This window comes from Oncorhynchus keta, chromosome 16, assembly GCF_023373465.1.
Source record: "Oncorhynchus keta strain PuntledgeMale-10-30-2019 chromosome 16, Oket_V2, whole genome shotgun sequence".
In the NCBI taxonomy this organism is placed as follows: Eukaryota; Metazoa; Chordata; class Actinopteri; order Salmoniformes; family Salmonidae; genus Oncorhynchus; species Oncorhynchus keta.
In genome coordinates, this window is record NC_068436.1 from 17,198,566 (window position 1) to 17,218,430 (window position 19,865).

Here is a 19,865-nt window from a genome sequence, read left to right on the forward strand (position 1 = left end):
CTTATAACCATCATCATAACCATCAAAGCTGTCCTTATAACCATCATCATAACCATCAAAGCTGTCATCATAGCCATCATCATAACCGTCAAAGCTGTCCTTATAACCGCCATCAAAGCTGTCATCATAGCCATCATTATAACCGCCATCACAGCTGTCATCATAGCCATCATTATAACCGCCATCACAGTTGTCATCATAGCCATCATTATAACCGCCATCAAAGCTGTCCTTATAACCATCATCATAACCGCCATCACAGCTGTCATCATAGCCATCATTATAACCGCCATCAAAGCTGTCCTTATAACCATCATCATAACCATCAAAGCTGTCCTTATAACCATCATCATAACCATCAAAGCTGTCCTTATAACCATCATCATAACCATCATAGCTGTCATCATAGCCATCATCATAACCGCCATCATCAAAGCTGTCATCATAGCCATCATCATAGCTGTCATCATAGCCATCAAAGCTGTCATCATAGCCATCATCATAGCCATCATCATAGCTGTCATCATAGCCATCATCAAAGCCATCATCATAGCCATCATCAAAGCTGTCATCATAGCCATCATCAAAGCTGTCATCATAGCCGTCCTCATTGCTGTCATCATAGCCGTCCTCATAGCGGTCATCATAGCCGTCAGACATACAGTAAGTGGAGGAATTAGATAGCAATGGTTCACTGTCTCCATCACCAAGTAAGTTGAGGGTTTGAGTACAGGTGCAGGATGACTTTCTGTAGGAGCAAAGACTGGGTGGAGATGGATAACTATTCAGCAGCTTTAACGGTCAAACCACATTGAACACCAGCAGCCACCGGAACTAGAACATCCTCACTTCCTGTATCAATAAAGCTTAACCCTACACAATTAAAGCATTTGCCAATAGGAAAACGGATAATTAGTTACCAGGTAAAGACAGATATTTAGTGTAACACAAATTCCCAACATATCAGCAATGACTAGAACTGCCATAAAAATGAAATATTTACTCAGGAAATAATCCCACAACAGCAACACTGCTCTCCAATACTCTCAAAAGCTCTCCCCTTCTTCTCTTCGTAACTACTGATATATGAACAGGTTTTTCCCACCACCTATCAAGTCCTTTCAGATCTGTTGCTTTGAGTGAAATGTTGTGGGTGAGACATGAGAATGTTTTTGAGGGCATTGGAAACAAAATTGTAGAAGGATGGTTTTTACTTCTGAGATACTGTCAGATTTCCACCATTTCAATTATGCATTCGAAATCCTTTCCAAAAAAAACTATTCTCTTTCTCATTTACGCATGACCAACTGATGAGATGTGTCCCATGTCTCAACATTACCCCAGTGGTCTTGGGACACTCATCTAAGTCTAAATGCCTATTCCTACAGGAGAATGAGGGTCATGTTCATTCGGGCAAGTCCATGTAGTCTGTTTCAGTCCGGTTACTATCCAAAATATATTATTTCACAATATGCATCACATCAGATATGCGAATGACGTCCACACACACTAAACAGAGCATCGTATAATAATGAAAACTACAAATGTGGTCGACCATGAACAGTACAACCCAAAAATACACTAAAGCTGCCAATGGGCTAGATCTCAAAGGAGGGCAGAGTGAATGGGACATTAAACACAAGGCTATGCTACACTCGGCTTCTTCAGTCTGACTACAGATGCTCAGGCTGTGTGTACATGGATTTGATTACTATCGACGCAAGACAACAGACCGGCAATGAGGACGTATGAATCAGCCCTGCTAGAACCAGGACCCAGACAGACTGGTAATGGCCCCTGGCTGAGGAACCCAGTGCACTCTGGTGTGTCAGAGAGCTAGAACTTTTGACCCTGTCCTTGTTGTTTGGATTGCCTGAGATTATACTAAGAGATCCTTGATTCAGGTGTTGGTCAGTTAGAAATCAAATGATTTTCCTTTGCTGTCGTGGAAGGCGTGTGTGTTGTAATGGTAGGAGACGGTCTTTCCTGAGGGAAACTCTGTAAATGTTCTGGATGGTAATACCAGGAAAATGACACTGGTACCAGGAGCCTTCTTTTCAGAACATGTCATCTATATAAAAATGATCCAGTATTGAGTTTAGAATGGGTAACATGTGATTCTGTTAACCATTAGATTCCTTCAAATAAACCGAGGCAATACAAGTGCATGTCATATCATGGGACATGACCTTAGCTGTAGCATATGAAGGGGTACCACTGAAAGAGATTAGTTCAGATTGGTTTGATCCAAAAGCCCAGAGGGAACAAATCTGAAGGGAGGAACAGAATTAAACAACACATGATACTTTGATCCTGAAAAACTGGGCTGAGCAACAGCCTTGAAGAGTGGGGTGATGACTGTGAGAACAGGAATGGTGGTAGAAGGACTGAGTACTAGGGCAATTCCACTTTGTGACGGCACAAACAGTCATTCTGTTACCAAACTTAGCATCATTCTGTTACCATGGAATTGACCGCTATTCAAACACCCTGCTGCGTAGCATCTGTGAAATTGATCCGTCTGTTTGTTGGCTTTGCAGAATGACATCCCCATCTCTCCCCTTCGGCTCATAACGAACCAGAGAAATCAAAGCGCTAACCAAACTAGTAAATCACAAAAGTGACTTTTAGGATGAGTTAAGAATTCTAGAGAGCATTATAAAGGATTTCTAGGATGTAAACACACTTGTATAGTTTTGTACGACAGACGTCAGGCTTTATAAAGAAGAACAAAACAAGAAATAAACTGCTTAGGCGTCCCGGCCCGCCCCAGGAGTCGCTGGTGCATGGCGTTCAACCTTCGTCTCTCCCGAGCCCGTACGGGAGTTGTAGCGATGAGACAAGACAGCAATTACTAACAGTTGGATACCACGAAATTGGGGAGAAAAGGGGGTAAAAAAAAATAAAAAAGAAATAAAAAAATAAATCAACTACAATGAGTTAAAGACCAACTGATTTTATTGAACATCTTCAAAACATTTCATTTTCCTCCATTGACATCATCACCATCACCCTTCAGCACCATGGATGAGTAGCAGTTCCACAGGCTGAACAAGGACCTTCACTAGTTCCACCTGTAGAAATAAAATGACTGGAGCAGTCATTCACACTTTTTCCAATCCCACTTTTTCCCCACCATTCTAGTTCTACGGCTCCGTCCTCTGCATTCATCTTCCTTTATTTGATGCCGCTGTTGCTCATGGTCTGAGCTTTGCATACTCCCTTGCCAGCGACCTCGAAGGGGGCTCCCTTGTAGTTGGCCACACACTGGCCGTCTGTCTTCAGGTCCGGCTGCACTGCCTCCCACACCTTCTTCTTGGGGTTCAGCTCCTTGTCTGGCTCACCTGGAAACATAGGAGAGAGAAACACCTTGTATGGAGCAATGCAGTGGTATTATGCACTAGATTTTTTGAATATTGCATTGTGCATCGCTTGTATCTTTTTATGAATAAAATTGGAGGGGGAATGTGCCTCTTTCGTTTCAATGACATGACGCCACTAGGGGCAACCACAGTAGATGACAACTCCAATGGCAACACTTCATCTGCCTTGCTAGCTTTTCTGTAGCCTTGTGAAAGACCACTGGTTTGTGCTACTTCCTGGGCGTAGTGTCGATTTTGAAACGTAAACAAAGCTGAACCAGAAGTTTTACAGAAGCTTTTACTCTTTTAGCGCTAATTCAAAACGTATACAACATCCATGTTTGTCGGCAACTAATGGAGTTAGGGAGTTCTTCATTACCTCAGCATTGTGTTATTGGCAGTGTTTGGATATTACTTGGCATCTGTATGGATTCATAATGTGCTTCTGTTGGGGTGTGATCTTTTTCTACTCATCATCACAAACATCCTGGAAGACGTGCAAATGATTTTGTCGAATTTTCCCTCAGTCGCACACAAGTTGTGACGAGGCAGCGTTGACACCCTCTACAGTTTGAACAGGAACCCGGATGCTCATTTGGGCTGGTGAATGTGTGAGCAATTACTGTTATCTATTCACACTGACTTGGTGCTACTAGCTAGCACAGAAATGTCACTATAAAATAGGGGTGCACAATTCTGGAAAGTTTAGCAAAGTTCATAGGAAAATCTCAAATTTTGCAAACAGTACAACTCCCTAAAATCTAGAGAAAAATCTGGAATCCTGGGGGACCAAAGCTGACGTCAAAATATGAGAGAAGGAATGTCAAAAAGAGGGAATAATAGTCCATCATCCCTCAATGTCAACAACATCCTGTTTGGAAAAGCGTTGTCCATCACCGCCCCGGCTATGTTTTTTAACGACCCAGAGCAGTGAAACAGAACAGCTAGAAACCCACGAGACCCCTTAGCACCCCCTCTTCCTCCTTCCTTCTCTCCTCTCTTCCATTCCGTGTTCGTTCTCTGTGTGCGTAGGGTCGTAAAAAACACGTTTTCTTGGCCGCTGGGAATTGAATGACCGCCACAGCCCTAGTGGGATCGCTCGTTAAACAAACAGCTTTAGGAGGGGCCGTGAGAGGAGATGAAAGGAGAACCCAGGCTGATGTCAGCGGGCTCCAGTCCTGATGGGGCGTCTGTGTGATGGAAACTCCCAGTTCAGGTACTGTTCCCTACCAACAACTGCGCGACTCAACTCCCTCCCCTCCCGAAACATTTTGTTTTGCCAGCCCCACAACCATATTTTTGTATTAGCTCCGGTACAAAAACAAATCTAAAATCAGTCACACTGATGGTGGTGGGTTGCCCGCTTCAACGTCGGGTGAGGCATGAGGTTGGGGGACGTCCAGGCTTATTCTGGGGGACCAAAGCTGACATCAAAATAAGAGAGGGAATGAAACTAAAGCCAAGTCCATCATCCTTTATCCCTCACTGTAAACAACATCCCATTTGGAAAAGTGTTTGCCATCACCGCCGGGGCTGTTTTTTTAACGACCCAGAGGTGTGAAACAGAACCTCTAACCGACAAGACCGCCTTAGCACCCCTGCTCATCACCTCCCCCTCTCCTCTCTGCCATCCTGTGGTCCTTCTCTGTGCGACCAACCTGAATGTGGCTCTAATTGACAAAAATCCTTGTTTTACGAGGGGGATCCCTCGTTAAACAAACAGCTTGAGGAAGGGCCGCTATGAGAGGATAGGGAAGGAGAAGAGAGAGGATAGGGAAGGAGAAGAGAGCAGATAGGGAAGGAGAAGAGAGCGTATAGGGAAGGAGAAGAGAGCGGATAGGGAAGGAGAAGAGAGAGGATAGGGAAGGAGAAGAGAGCGGATAGGGAAGGGAAGGAGAAGAGATAGGGATAGGAAGAAGGAGAAGGGAAGGAGAAGAGAGCGGATAGGGAAGGAGAAGAGAGCGGATAGGGAAGGAGAAGAGAGCGGATAGGGAAGGAGAAGAGAGCGGATAGGGAAGGAGAAGAGAGCGGATAGGGAAGGAGAAGAGAGCGGATAGGGAAGGAGAAGAGAGCGGATAGGGAAGGAGAAGAGAGCAGATAGGGAAGGAGAAGAGAGCAGATAGGGAAGGAGAAGAGAGCAGATAGGGAAGGAGAAGAGAGCAGATAGGGAAGGAGAAGAGAGCGGATAGGGAAGGAGAAGAGAGAGGATAGGGAAGGAGAAGAGAGCGGATAGGGAAGGAGAAGAGAGCGGATAGGGAAGGAGAAGAGAGCGGATAGGGAAGGAGAAGAGAGCGGATAGGGAAGGAGAAGAGAGAGGATAGGGAAGGAGAAGAGAGCGGATAGGGAAGGAGAAGAGAGCGGATAGGGAAGGAGAAGAGAGCAGATAGGGAAGGAGAAGAGAGCGGATAGGGAAGGAGAAGAGAGGAGAGAGGATAGGGAAGGAGAAGAGAAAGGAGCAGAATAGAAAGGAGAGGGGAGAGGAGAATAGAAAGGGGACGAGAGATGGAAGGAGAAGAGAGGAGGAGAAAGAAGATGAAGAGGTTGTCTGTGTGATGGACACTCCCTCGTCCATATTCTCCCTCTCTATCGCCACAGCCTCTCTATCTCAGGGAAACTCCCAGTTCAGTTATTGTTCCCTACCAAAAAGAGCACGACTCACAAACCCTCTCCTCATCCCTCCTCCATCCCCCCAAAATGCTTTGTTTTGCCAGCCCCACAACTAGATTTTCTTATTAGCTCCTGACAAGAACAAATCTACAGTCACATTGATGGTGGTGGGTTTCTCCCTTCAACGTCAGGCGAGGCATGAGGTTGGACATTTTATGACATCCAGGCAGGCTTTCTCTAGTTCGGGTTTCTGTTCATTTCCCAGGCATGACATTGAACATGGAGTATGGTGAAAAGGCACTGGCATAGTGTATCGTCACTCTGTTAAAGATGATGACTTCCATAAGCTGTGTTTTGTTGGGTGATTTGGTATAAAGAGCTCTTTAATTCTCTACATCTGAATCAAACCAGTCAGAGGTCCTTGAACAAGGCATTTAGTACTCTCCCACCTCCTAAACTCCCTACCCCTGGTTGTGGATTCAGATTTATTAGGATCCCCATTAGCCGACACCAATGGCGGCAGCGAGTCTTACTGGGGTCCGACCACTCAAAAAAGACAAAATACTTGACATGTAATTGTGGGATTGTGAGAAAAGAGGACCTGACTTACACTTTAGTCAGAGGGAGTTGATTAGTTTGTCTATTCTGTTAACAGTCCCAGTCCATTTAGCTCCAGACACTAAAGAGAACAGAGGAGTAAACGCTGCAATAGGAAAACTGTGGGGTCTTGAGAAGGCTTTGTGATTCCTCTCTTCCTCTCTTTGTTACCCTTCGCAAGATGGCAAGAGGACAGTTGCTTCTTCACATGTCATTTACAAATGTAAAGGCAATAAGGCCAACCACGTTATTTTGCTCAGGGCAATGCATTCAGTCCTTTTCCCCTTGGTTGGAATCTATTGATGTTCTTTAGAGTTGGGTCATCTGAAGTGGCTTGTTGGTAATAAATCATTCATGACTCGAGCACACTGGCTGTGTCCCATTCCACCAGATGCAGCTAAAGCTGACGTGGCATTCCACCTTTGTACCACACTCATTGTATGCTACTTTCATTTTAACCAGTGGAATGGCAAACATCAAGCCTTCAACTACTTTACCACATTTAATTCAGTTACCCACGTGACATGGCCTGGATTTGAACCAACTAGATGAACTAACCAATAATTGTTCTACAAACTACTTATACTGAACAAAAATATAAAAACTCACCATGCAACAATTTCAACTATTTTACTGAGTTAGAGTTCATATAAGGACATCAATCAATTGAAATAAATTCATTAGGCCCTAATTTATGGATTTTACAGCCATGGGAGGGCATAGGCCCACCCACTTGGGAGCCAGGCCCAGACCCAGCCAATCAGAATGAATTTCCCCCAATAAAAACGGCTTTATTACAGACAGAAAAACTCCTCAGTTCATCAGCTGTCAGGGTGGCTGGCCTCAGACGATCCTGCAGGTGAAGAAGCCAGATTTGGAGGTCCTGAGCTGGCGTGGTTACACGTGGTCTGCGGTTGTGAGACTGGTTGGACATACTGCCAAATTTTCTAAAATGACGTTGGAGGCGGCTTATGGTAGAGAAATTAACATAAAATACCCTGGCAACAGCTCTGGTGGAAATTCATGCACTCAGAATGCCAATTGCTCACTCCCTCAAAACTTGAGACATCTGTGGCATTGTGTTGTGTGGCAAAACTGCACATTTTAGAGTTGCCTTTTATTGTCCCCAGCCTAAGGTGCACCTGTGTAATGATCATGCTGTTTAATCAGCTTCTTGATATGCCACACCTGTCAGGTGGATGGATTATCTTGGCATTATCTTGGCAAAGGAAACCTGTCACTAAATGGGATGTAAACAAATTTGAGCACTAAATTGGAGAGAAATAAGCTTTTTGTACATATGGAACATTCTGAGATCTTTTATTTCAGCTTCAACTTTACATGGTGCGTTTATATTTTTGTTCAGTTTATAAACCTTTGACAACCCCCCCTTTATAAAGATATATGTGAAGTGTTTGAGGTCAGGATACCCTGTGGAAGTGACGGCTACTTCCGTTTCCCATGCTTTTTTGAATGGCCGTTGCGATTCTATCATCAAATTCATGAAAACGCAGTCATTTAAGATAGATATAAAATATGATTTTGAGGATGAATGTACTTCTACCAGATGCCCTTTATGAAGTTTTTGTGCTTGAAGACCATCATGCTACGTTTTTGCACATTGAAGATCATAAAAGAACAAGGCTGTGGGGGCAGTCACTTTCTGGTTACAGCTTATTAACTTAGTCAAAAGCAGGTCTTGAGCTGTAGAGGGTATGATAAAGTAGCCTGGCTAAACCAGACTGAACACTATGCTCCCCATTGAGTGCAGCATTCAGTCTAGTTTAACCAGGCTGATGAAGTAGACCCTAGAGGTCATATTCACAAAGCCTCTCAGAAAAGGAGTGCTGATCGAGGACCTGTCCATACAATCTTTTTCATTATTATCTAAAAGGCAAACGGATCCTAGATCAGCACTCCTACTCTGAGACTCTGTGGATATGGGCCAAGATGGTCAGGGGTGTGATAGTACCTGGGAAGCCCTGGAAGATGACTCTGTCCCCGGGCACGGCACCGCTGGGAGGGTCTAGAATCTCCACCTTGTCTGGGGAGCTGGCACACATCACCATGGCCTGGGACACCACGCCTCTCATCTTAGCTGGCTTCAGGTTGCACAGCAGCACCGCCATGCGATTCTGCATCTGGGGGGGAGGAATAAGAGAAAGGGAAAAGGTTTACAACTATACTGAGATACAGAGACATTAAATACATATATTCAACATTCTTCTGACAGACAAGAGGACAAAGTATTGAAATAAAAGAACACATATCTTACTATGATTGATTCTGTACAAACCACACAGGGCATTTTACAGTGCGGTCTTCAGAATGAATGGTCTACTTTATGACTTGATTGATTGGTTGAGAAGAGAAAACAGAGTAAAGAAAACACCAATTGGTGTGGTCTCCACTCTCAACCTCTTTGCAGTACTGTGGTTTTCAGAATCCTATTCACACAATTCCCCCATGTCCAATCTTGTCATGTAAAATGACTGCCTCCGGCGGCATATGGTTTGCGTGTATGGTGTGCCTTATTTCAGAAACCAAGAAGAGCGAGGTGAAAAAAAGCCATTATTCTTTCATGTCTCTGGAGTGACCTCGGAGGTTTACCCAAACTCTGAGAAGGCCAGAAGCCATTTCCAACAAAATAGAAGAGGATGGAGAGAATACAGTGTCATGGTGCGTGTCACAGCTAGGAAAATAATGAGGTCTTCATTTTGGAAACATCCTTTTAAAAAGTAAATGTTGACATAAATCTGCATACATTCCCCTCAGTGTGACACATTGTTTTGACAGCCTTCTTGCAGCAGCTTTTCTCCCTCAAGCGCCATTTGCTTAGCGGGGAAAGAGTGTGTATGTGTGTGTGTGTGTTCGGTGTGTGACGCCAGTTTTGTAAATCGGTCGGATGTGCGGACTACAGAAGTCAAGTTTTGTGAGTGTATGTCACAGCTCTACTCTCACCCTGTGATTATGTCATTTCCTCAATTGAGGGGTTGACATTCAAATTCATGTAATGGCAATGAGGCCTGAAATCACTTGTCAAAGGTTAAAACTGAACACAATCCAAACACGCTAGAATTTGAGTTTCCAAAATTTCCTTATTCCGGCCAACGTACAAGGGACAAACATGCCAGGGCACTCAAATCAGCACGCTGCCAGTGGGCCCTCTAACGTCGCTGCCAGTGGGGCCTCTAACGTCGCTGCCAGTGGGCCCTCTAACGTCGCTGCCAGTGGGCCCTCTAACGTCGCTGCCAGTGGGCCCTCTAACGTCGCTGCCAGTGGGCCCTCTAACGTCGCTGCCAGTGGGCCCTCTAACGTCGCTGCCAGTGGGCCCTCTAACGTCGCTGCCAGTGGGCCCTCTAACGTCGCTGCCAGTGGGCCCTCTAACGTCGCTGCCAGTGGGCCCTCTAACGTCGCTGCCAGTGGGCCCTCTAACGCCGCTGCCAGTGGGCCCTCTAACGTCGCTGCCAGTGGGCCCTCTAACGTCGCTGCCAGTGGGCCCTCTAACGTCGCTGCCAGTGGGCCCTCTAACGTCGCTGCCAGTGGGCCCTCTAACGTCGCTGCCAGTGGGCCCTCTAACGTCGCTGCCAGTGGGCCCTCTAACGTCGCTGCCAGTGGGCCCTCTAACGCCGCTGCCAGTGGGCCCTCTAACGTCGCTGCCAGTGGGCCCTCTAACGCCGCTGCCAGTGGGCCCTCTAACGCCGCTGCCAGTGGGCCCTCTAACGGTGCTGCCAGTGGGCCCTCTAACGCCGCTGCCAGTGGGCCCTCTAACGCCGCTGCCAGTGGGCCCTCTAACGCCGCTGCCAGTGGGCCCTCTAACGTGCTGCCAGTGGGCCCTCTAACGGTGCTGCCAGTGGGCCCTCTAACGTCGCTGCCAGTGGGCCCTCTAACGTCGCTGCCAGTGGGCCCTCTAACGTCGCTGCCAGTGGGCCCTCTAACGTCGCTGCCAGTGGGCCCTCTAACGTCGCTGCCAGTGAAAGTGTTTAGCTTTTTACTCCTCATGTCGTTCTTCAAACTCCAGTATGTTCCTTGAAACAGGGAAAGCTCAATGTCTTGTATACATGGTCTGCCGTCATGTTGACTCTCACACAATGAATGACTTGACGAGAAAGGAAAAGTAAGGATTCTGTTAACTGTGGGTTCTACTTGTTCAAATGCTGCTCGTCAAGCCCCGGTGTGGAAGGAAGAAGTCTGCTCGTCAAGCCCCGGTGTGGAAGGAAGAAGTCTGCTCGTCAAGCCCCGGTGTGGAAGGAAGAAGTCTGCTCGTCAAGCCCCGGTGTGGAAGGAAGAAGTCTGCTCGTCAAGCCCCCGGTGTGGAAGGAAGAAGGCTGCTCGTCAAGCCCCCGGTGTGGAAGGAAGAAGGCTGCTCGTCAAGCCCCGGTGTGGAAGGAAGAAGGCTGCTCGTCAAGCCCCGGTGTGGAAGGAAGAAGGCTGCTCGTCAAGCCCCCGGTGTGGAAGGAAGAAGGCTGCTCGTCAAGCCCCGGTGTGGAAGGAAGAAGTCTGTAGTGAAAATAAGGCAAAAGGAAGAAGGCCCCGGTGTGGACGGAAGAAGGCTGCTCGTCAAGCCCCCGGTGTGGAAGGAAGAAGTCTGCTCGTCAAGCCCCGGTGTGGAAGGAAGAAGGCTGCTCGTCAAGCCCCGGTGTGGAAGGAAGAAGGCTGCTCGTCAAGCCCCGGTGTGGAAGGAAGAAGGCTGCTCGTCAAGCCCCGGTGTGGAAGGAAGAAGGCTTTCTCTCTTTAAATGACCAAAATGAAATCTAGTCATTACAGGGACATGTGCTTGGAGTCTCTGTGTAATTGACTACGGCTTATGACAAACGTCTCAGTGAAAAAGGTTATTTCAGTGGTGAAGAAACACTTCACAATTCAACACACTTCACCTACAGAACGTAGGTGCAATAATGCAATAAAAATGATTGTCAAACAAATGTAGGCCCTAGCTTAGTAATATAGCAGAGAGCTACGGAACTACAAGTCTTACGATAGATGTATATAAAAATATAATAAAAAACGTCATTCCCAATTACTCTTCTCATAGAAGCATAGATATATGACTCCGACAGTGTTTGGGTACAAAGAGTCCAACGTGCTTTCATTTATAGGGATTATACATTGTCTATATTAAGGAGGATGTACAAAGACTCACTATGTTTTGGAGATGAATCAAAAGAGTCAAACCGAGAAAAGAGGTTTGATTGTAAAGAGCAACTGGGGACTTCTGCTAGGTGAATAAGACTGCAAGCAAATTACTTTTGCGTCTCAGAGACAAATCGTAAATTCCGGGGCAATAACTAACTAAAAACCAAGTCTGTGTGCAGAAACCTACGTCGTGGACATTAAAAAGCGTCACGTGAACCCTGACACAGACTACATTGGAGTAGTTACTTTACATGGGCTATTAAACCCAGAACAAGACCCTGGCTAGCCAGAGTTATAGCACCCGTGTGCCCAATAAAAACAGCTCAATTTATTGTAGTGAAAATAAGGCAAAAAAACCCCACAGAAGTGTTAAAACAGCAATCTTTAAAACAATGTTATTTGACTACCAAAAGCATGTAGAGAGCTTTGTAGTCTACTAGGTCAGCCTCCGAAGTCTTCCTGAATGACCGTTAAGCTCCCAGTACCTGTTTAGTACAGTAACAGTCTTACTCTGTATTGTCATGGACAGACTGGGTTCCAGACACACAAAACATTCCAAATCGGCATTTGTCTGGAAACAACCCGGTGAGTTGGTCTGGTAACAACCCGGTGAGTTGGTCTGGTAACAACCCGGTGAGTTGGTCTGGTAACAACCCGGTGAGTTGGTCTGGTAACAACCCGGTGAGTTGGTCTGGTAACAACCCGGTGAGTTGGTCTGGTAACAACCCGGTGAGTTGGTCTGGTAACAACCCGGTGAGATGGTCTGGTAACAACCCGGGTCTGGTAACAACCCGGTGAGTTGGTCTGGTAACAACCCGGTGAGTTGGTCTGGTAACAACCCGGTGAGTTGGTCTGGTAACAACCCGGTGAGTTGGTCTGGTAACAACCCGGTGAGATGGTCTGGTAACAACCCGGTGAGTTGGTCTGGTAACAACCCGGTGAGTTGGTCTGGTAACAACCCGGTGAGTTGGTCTGGTAACAACCCGGTGAGTTGGTCTGGTAACAACCCGGTGAGTTGGTCTGGTAACAACCCGGTGAGTTGGTCTGGTAACAACCCGGTGAGATGGTCTGGTAACAACCCGTTGGTCTGGTAACAACCCGGTGAGTTGGTCTGGTAACAACCCGGAGATGGTCTGGTAACAACCCGGTTAGTTGGTCTGGTAACAACCCGGTGAGTTGGTCTGGTAACAACCCGGTGAGTTGGTCTGGTAACAACCCGGTGAGTTGGTCTGGTAACAACCCGGTTAGTTGGTCTGGTAACAACCCGATGAGTTGTCTGACTGACACAGGCCTTGTGTGAATACTTGACATTATGAGGCTCTTTGGCTGCATTTAGACAGGTAACCCAATTCTGAACTTTCTTTCACAAATTTGTCATTTGACCAATCACATCAGATCTTTTCACATCGGATCTTATTCAGAGCTGATCTGATTTTTCAGCGCGGATCTGACATTTGGTTGGGCAGTAGCCGGTGTTAGACTGTGTTGGTACTCGGCTGTGCATTCCAGTACCTGATCTATGGGTATGTGCTTGACCAGCCCGCTGACCACCGTCCTGGGGGCTGCCTCTCCCACGTCAACCTGCTCCACATAGAGTGAGTCGGCGTCCGGGTGCTTCTCGGCCGTGACGATGCGTCCCACCCTCATGTCCAGACGCGACACGTCCACCTTAGCCTCCTCCTGGGGGGCCGCAGGCTTCTTCTCTCCCTTCTCTGTGATAGAACACACAGAGAGGAAAGGGTTAAACCACACACACACACACACACTGAACTTGTAGTTAAGTCAGTAGTAAAGTAGCTCTTGACAAAGCTATGGTCCTCTGTAGCTGTGTAACTGTGGTCCTCTGTAGTTGTGTGACTGTGGTCCTCTGTAGCTCAGTTGGTAAAGCATGGTGCTTGCTACGCCAGGATAGTGGGTCTGATTCCCAGGACCAACCCGTACGTAAAATGTATGCAAGCATGACTAAGTCGCTTCGGATAAAGGCGTCTGTTCAAATGGTATATATTATATAAGCTACAATACAGGCTCTGCCACAGCAGGTATAGTATTCTGGACTGGGTTCAGGGATGGCATACTGACTCCCTGCCTTTATTACATTAAAGGTCCAGCAGAGAATATATTTTTTCCAGGCATCTAATGCAAGACTTCTTTGATATTATGTTCAGCCCACTGCTATGGTAGTGTTCCCTGGGGACTCATTAGGATCCATTTGAACCTAGTCTGTGTGGAAACTATGCTGAGTGGTTCAGCCATCTTGACTGTTCTGATCCAATTTACCCCAAAGTGAAAACAAATCTGCGCTGCATTTTTGACTGATCACCGCAGGCGTTAAATAATAGTACATTTACTTTTCCACAACTCACCAGAATTCTGAGGAAATACCAATATCAATACCCACTGTTAAAACATAGTCCCCGACACGCTTTGCACGGATACTAGGGTGTTGTAGCGTGCCAGACGCTTCCAATGATATGGGGTGGATAGTATGAAGTGGTCTCGTCTCCTAGTCTGATCTCTTTCATTTCTTTCCTAGATGGTGAGAACCTTCCAGTTGGGAGCTCGACTCCTCTATTGCTCAAACCAACAACCTACTGGTCCGCTTCTCTAACCTCTGGGCTACCTACTTAAAAACGTATGCAATGTTACGAAAACAGCGTATTGATGTGTGACATCATCCGCTTGGCCCCTGAGCAGCAGTGCACCACACCGCGGGCCGGCTGATTTATTTGATTGACAGGCGATGATTGTTTAGATGAGGTGCGAACACAGTCACATCAAAGCCTTTGTGTGGAAACGAGGATATCCACACGTACTAAAACAAATCAATCCGCAACAGTGGAGATAAAAAACCAAACAGTATCAGATATTTACTGCTCTGTTTTCCATTGACATCTGGCAGTCAGAAAAGCCAGATACAAACCGGTTCAGTCTACATCGCAAAGCATTCTCTTCTTCTCTGAATTATAACCTTGTAAATAATCTGGGGAAGATCATTCCCAATTTGTTGCCGTGACAGTTAATTAGTCCAGATGAGTTTGACATCTGAGTGGAACGAGGCTTCGACTGATTTATTGTAAATAGAATATAATTTGAACAATAAACCTCAAAAAAGTTCAAAAGAATAAAACCCAACACCGCTGCATTTCAATCATTTAGCTGGAAACACGTTTTTAGATCTAATATCGACAGAGGAAATGAACCGCATGTTATATTATACTGCATTAGAGCATCTCTGGTTTAGCCCTGGGGAGGATGTGCAAAGCCTCAAGATGAATGGCGTCGACAAAATCTAAACATCCAAACCGGAATTCTGCCTGTCTCTCATTACAGCGTTGACACTTCTGCTAAGACTATTCTCTCATCACTGAAACAAGTTAATACATTGTTTTAATAAAATCATTAAGGTTAAAACTCTACTTTGGGATAAATCACAGAAAGGTTTGGGAGAAAGATCATTTGTTTTGGGAAAAGGCCCGTCTGTAATGTTGGAAATTGAAACGTTAGGCCAAAGTTTGAAACGGATCCCCTTTATTTGCAGATTCCCCTTACGCCTCTCGTCCATTATCGCCAGATAGTAGAAATGCAGATGGAGAATACCTGCCTGGGAAATCACAAATGGCCATTAAAGTACAGACAGATGGCTGCATCCAGCCAGGCATTGATGGAAACTCTGGATCTAAGACAAGGGCTTGTGTTCCAAATGGAAAGAAATGTCAGAGAAGTACAGACAAAAAAAAACATCCCAAAGCTAAATCATGGAGCACTTCAACTCAAATTGTCATTGAAGAGGCGCTTAGGCCTACTTCAATTTTTGCTGACAAATCGAAAAAACCCAAATATGACATATTTCACTTTAGTGTGGTGGAACGTTGAGGGGTTTGACAATTCTGAGTGTGTGAAATCCCAGATGTGGAAGGGCCCTGCAATTTCAACAACAAGTCACTTCTTGCTTTGCTTTACCCCTTTTCTCTGGTTTATTCTTCTTGCCCTCGCTGTTTTTGGGAGGGGGGCTGGCAGTGGCAACAGGAGAGGTGGAGGACCTTGCTGAGGACGAGGGCTGAGGAGGTGTGGACTTGGAGGCACACTGGACACTCGAGTCTCCTGCTGTTGGCATGGCCACCTCCCTCACTGCAGAAGGAAAAAACAGAGAGAAGATTAATTGAATACTTTTATCCAAAAGAGACTTAGGGCTCTATTCCATCTGTAAAGCTGAAGCATTACAGATTTCGCAATACAAACTTAAAAGGTCATTTCCGATTGAGCCGACATAAGCAGATGCTAAGTGGTATGCTAGTATGGATATTGGACAGATGCTAAGTGGTATGCTAGTATGGATATTGGACAGATGCTAAGTGGTATGCTAGTATGGATATTGGACAGATGCTAAGTGGTATGCTAGTATGGATATTGGACAGATGCTAAGTGGTATGCTAGTATGGATATTGGACAGATGCTAAGTGGTATGCTAGTATGGATATTGGACAGATGCTAAGTGGTATGCTAGTATGGATATTGGAATGTTGCCTTACAGTCGACAGTGATACATGAATTAAGTACATCTGGCCCATGCGGGAATTGAACCCAGAACCCTGGGGTTGCCAGCACTATGCTCTAACTAACCCACTGAGCCATGAGTGAGGATATTCAACTCCAGTGACAGCGGTACTGCTGGTTTTATTTTGATGCTACTGGTTAGAATCCAGGGGACTGGTTTGTAACGTGGAGATCTGAGGCTGATTATAAGGGAAGGATAAAAACCAGCAGAACTGGAGTTGAACGCTCCTCTGCATTACCATTCAGATAGGCTGTACGATACCGTAGCAAGTTCCAATACACAATATATCTACAGGTTGGCTATTTTGCTTTTGAGCCCAGAGGCATTAACATCCTTTTTCACACTACTGAGCCAAGCCATACTGAGCTGGACTGGCTATGCATCCACCATAGTTGCTGGAATCGTTCAGGAAAGAATAAAATATCCGAACCAGGGCAGTATGGTTTGGGTGGGTACGATAGTACGATAGTATGAAAGGGGTATAACGAAGCCATCGATCCTGACAGATGGTACTCTGAATTGAGAATGACGGCGAGGGATCGTTGGATATGAAGGCTCTTCATTGAGCTGTACTTTGCCTAATTAGTTTCAGTAACGTAATTCTGCATAATGATAGAGAAAACCTTATTTATAGACCCAATGGGAGGAAAGACCAGCCTCCTAAAGCTTGTTTTGATTGGAAAATGACAGCGTCCATGGCAATTCGGAAAACAAGAAAATATAGTTTTAAATCTCCTCAATCAATCTCCAGATTGTTTTTGGGTGGGCAACCCATCCTTTCAGGTTGAAGTTTGGACGTAAAGTCATACTTTATCCACGTTTTAATTCTAATGTTGAGAGCTGAGGTTCGGAACTTAAACGGTTTACCTTTAAAACAACATGGTGATTAACCTTTTAAAAATGCTGTCGTTCTCTGTTGCTCAAACTGCCCAGACAACCCATGAAGGTCTTCACCTTACGTCAGTTAGTCTCCATAACAAAACAGTGATTTAGCTTATTTTACAGCATCACAGAGCCCCATTGAAACAAACACCAAAAATAAACAGCGGAATTGGATACGTGGAAAACGTAACATAATCCTGCAGTCCTTTTCACACACATTCCTGAGCGCTCCAAAAACAACATGTAGAGATAGGCAATGTAGCCCTCATCAAAAGGCTATTTGTACGAATCCTCTGGTTTCTTACCACCTAGTTCTCCTCTCTGGAAGCCATTACTGACGTGTTAATGATCACAGAGACTGTTTGCCCTTGTATGTTAATGCATGACAGAGGCGCGATATCACAACAGGGTTGTAGTACGCCGCCAGTCACGCAGACGGCATGCCGTTTGATTTTGGCAGTTGGGGTGGGGGTTGCCTAGTACCCCCATCATGGCTCTAACGATGGACATACTTGGGCACTTGAGTTCAATTATTTGTTTGAACTTTGATAGTTAAAAAAAAAAGGTCTGGTTGTAATATTAGAATGAGACGAGAAGGCATTTTATTAAGATCTAGGACTGTTACTAATACAGCTAAACAAACAATGTGTCGCTAATGACTTGCCTCAGACACCGTCAACCACTCAAGTGTGAGAACTTTACCCTACAGCTAGCTATAGCTATGTGGTTGATAACATCAAGGCCGTACCAAAGGAATGGCGTCTGTTCTTTGATGAACGAGGTTCCCCTCAGGAAAAATTAAGTTCCTCTCAATCGCAGTCTGAACAGCATCAGTATTTAATCTCAGAGGAGGTCTTAGCAGAAGTTAAACAGGATGTGACAGAGGATGGAACACTGTCACCAACAAACTACGTACCTCCTCTGCTCTTCTCCTTCTCCAGCAGTGTTTGCTTCAGTTGCTCGATGTCCCTCTTCAGCTTGGTGTTCTCCACCATCAGTTTCTTCTCTTCTCTGACGGTGGCCTGCACCTCTATGTTCAGACAGAAAGCTCCTGTCAGACTTATAGGGCCAAACATGTATCATTTCGTTTTAGCCTACAGCTTCTTTCCCTCCCCAACTTTGGCTTTAAACCGTTTCTCCAGCTAGGCTACTTCGCCCTGAGAATGTGAACTCATGTAGAGTTGAGGTCAAACTCAAAAAATGATTGTCTTTTTAGAAGGAATTTCAACGACTTGAGGAATACATTTGACCCCATACTCTGCTTGAGATTGAGTGTACACATGCTTCTCTATTAGAGGTCGACCGATTATGATTTTTCAACGCCGATACAGATTATTGGAGGACCAAAAAAAACCGATACCGATTAATCGGACGATTTCTATTTATTTATTTGTAATAATGACAATTACAACAATACTGAATGAACACTTATTTTAACTTAATATAATACATCAATAAAATCAATTTAGCCTCAAATAAATAATGAAACATGTTCAATTTGGTTTAAATAATGCAAAAACAAAGTGTTGGTAAAGAAAGTAAAAGTGCAATATGTGCCATGTAAGAAAGCAAACGTTTAAGTTCCTTGCTCAGAACATATGAAAGCTGGTGGTTCCTTTTAACATGAGTCTTCAATATTCCCAGGTAAGAGGTTTTAGGTTGTAGTTATTATAGGACTATTTCTCTCTATACCATTTGTATTTCATTAACCTTTGGCTATTGGATGTTCTTATAGGCACTTTAGTATTGCCAGTGTAACAGTATAGCTTCCGTCCCTCTCCTCGCTCCTACCTGGGCTCGAACTAGGAGCACATCGACAACAGCCACCCTCGAGGCAGCGTTACCCATGCAGAGCAAGGGGAACAACCACTCAGTCTCAGAGCGAGTGACGTTTGAAACGCTATTAGCGCGCATCCCACTAACTAGCTATCCATTTCACATCGGTTACACCAGCCTAATCTCGGGAGTTGATAGGCTTGAAGTCATAAACAGCAGAGCTGCTGGCAAAACGCACGAAAGTGCTGTTTGGATGAATGCGTACGAGCCTGCTGCTGCCTACCATCGCTCAGTCAGACTGCTCTATCAAATCAGACTTAGTTATAACATAATAACACACAGAAATACGAGCCGTAGGTCATTAATATGGTCGAATCAGGAAACTATCATCTCGAAAACAAGACGTTTATTCTTTCAGTGAAATACGGAACCGTTCTGTATTTTATCTAACGGGTGGCATCCATAAGTCTAAATATTCCTGTTATATTGCACAACCTTCAATATTATGTCATAATTACGTTAAAATTCTGGCAAATTAGGCGGGCCAAACTGTTGCATATACACTGATTCTGCGTGCAATGAACGCAAAGAAGTGACACAATTTCACCTGGTTAATATTGCCTGCTAACCTGGATTTCTTTTAGCTAAATATGCAGGTTTAAAAATATATACTGAGTATTGATTTTAAGAAAGGCATTGATTATGGTTAGGTACACATTGGAGCAACAATACGCACCGCATCAATTATATGCAATGCAGGACACGCTAGATAAACTAGTAATAACATCAACCATGTGCAGTTAACTAGTGATTATGATTGATTAATTGTTTTTTATAAGATAAGTTTAATGCTACCTAACAACTTACCTTGGCTTCTACTGCATTTGCGTAACAGGCAGGCTCCTCGTGGAGTGCAATGTAATCAGGTGGTTAGAGCGTTGGACGAGTAA

General features: G+C 45.0%; 1 protein-coding gene across 2 annotated transcripts in view; it reads right to left on the reverse strand.

The window, feature by feature from the left end:
• Positions 1–2,940: 2,940 nt before the first annotated feature.
• aimp1a (aminoacyl tRNA synthetase complex interacting multifunctional protein 1a) overlaps positions 2,941–19,865 on the reverse strand; it is a 30,371-nt gene continuing 13,446 nt past the window's right edge. For both annotated transcript variants that reach the window (XM_052464860.1, XM_052464859.1), the window contains exons 3-7: positions 18,056–18,169; positions 15,663–15,830; positions 13,215–13,414; positions 8,539–8,707; positions 2,941–3,344 (exon numbers count right to left, since the gene is read on the reverse strand). In XM_052464860.1, the coding sequence (XP_052320820.1) occupies positions 3,178–3,344; positions 8,539–8,707; positions 13,215–13,414; positions 15,663–15,830; positions 18,056–18,169 (818 nt within the window). In that variant the 3' untranslated portion in view covers positions 2,941–3,177. The remainder of the gene's footprint in view (positions 3,345–8,538; positions 8,708–13,214; positions 13,415–15,662; positions 15,831–18,055; positions 18,170–19,865) is intronic.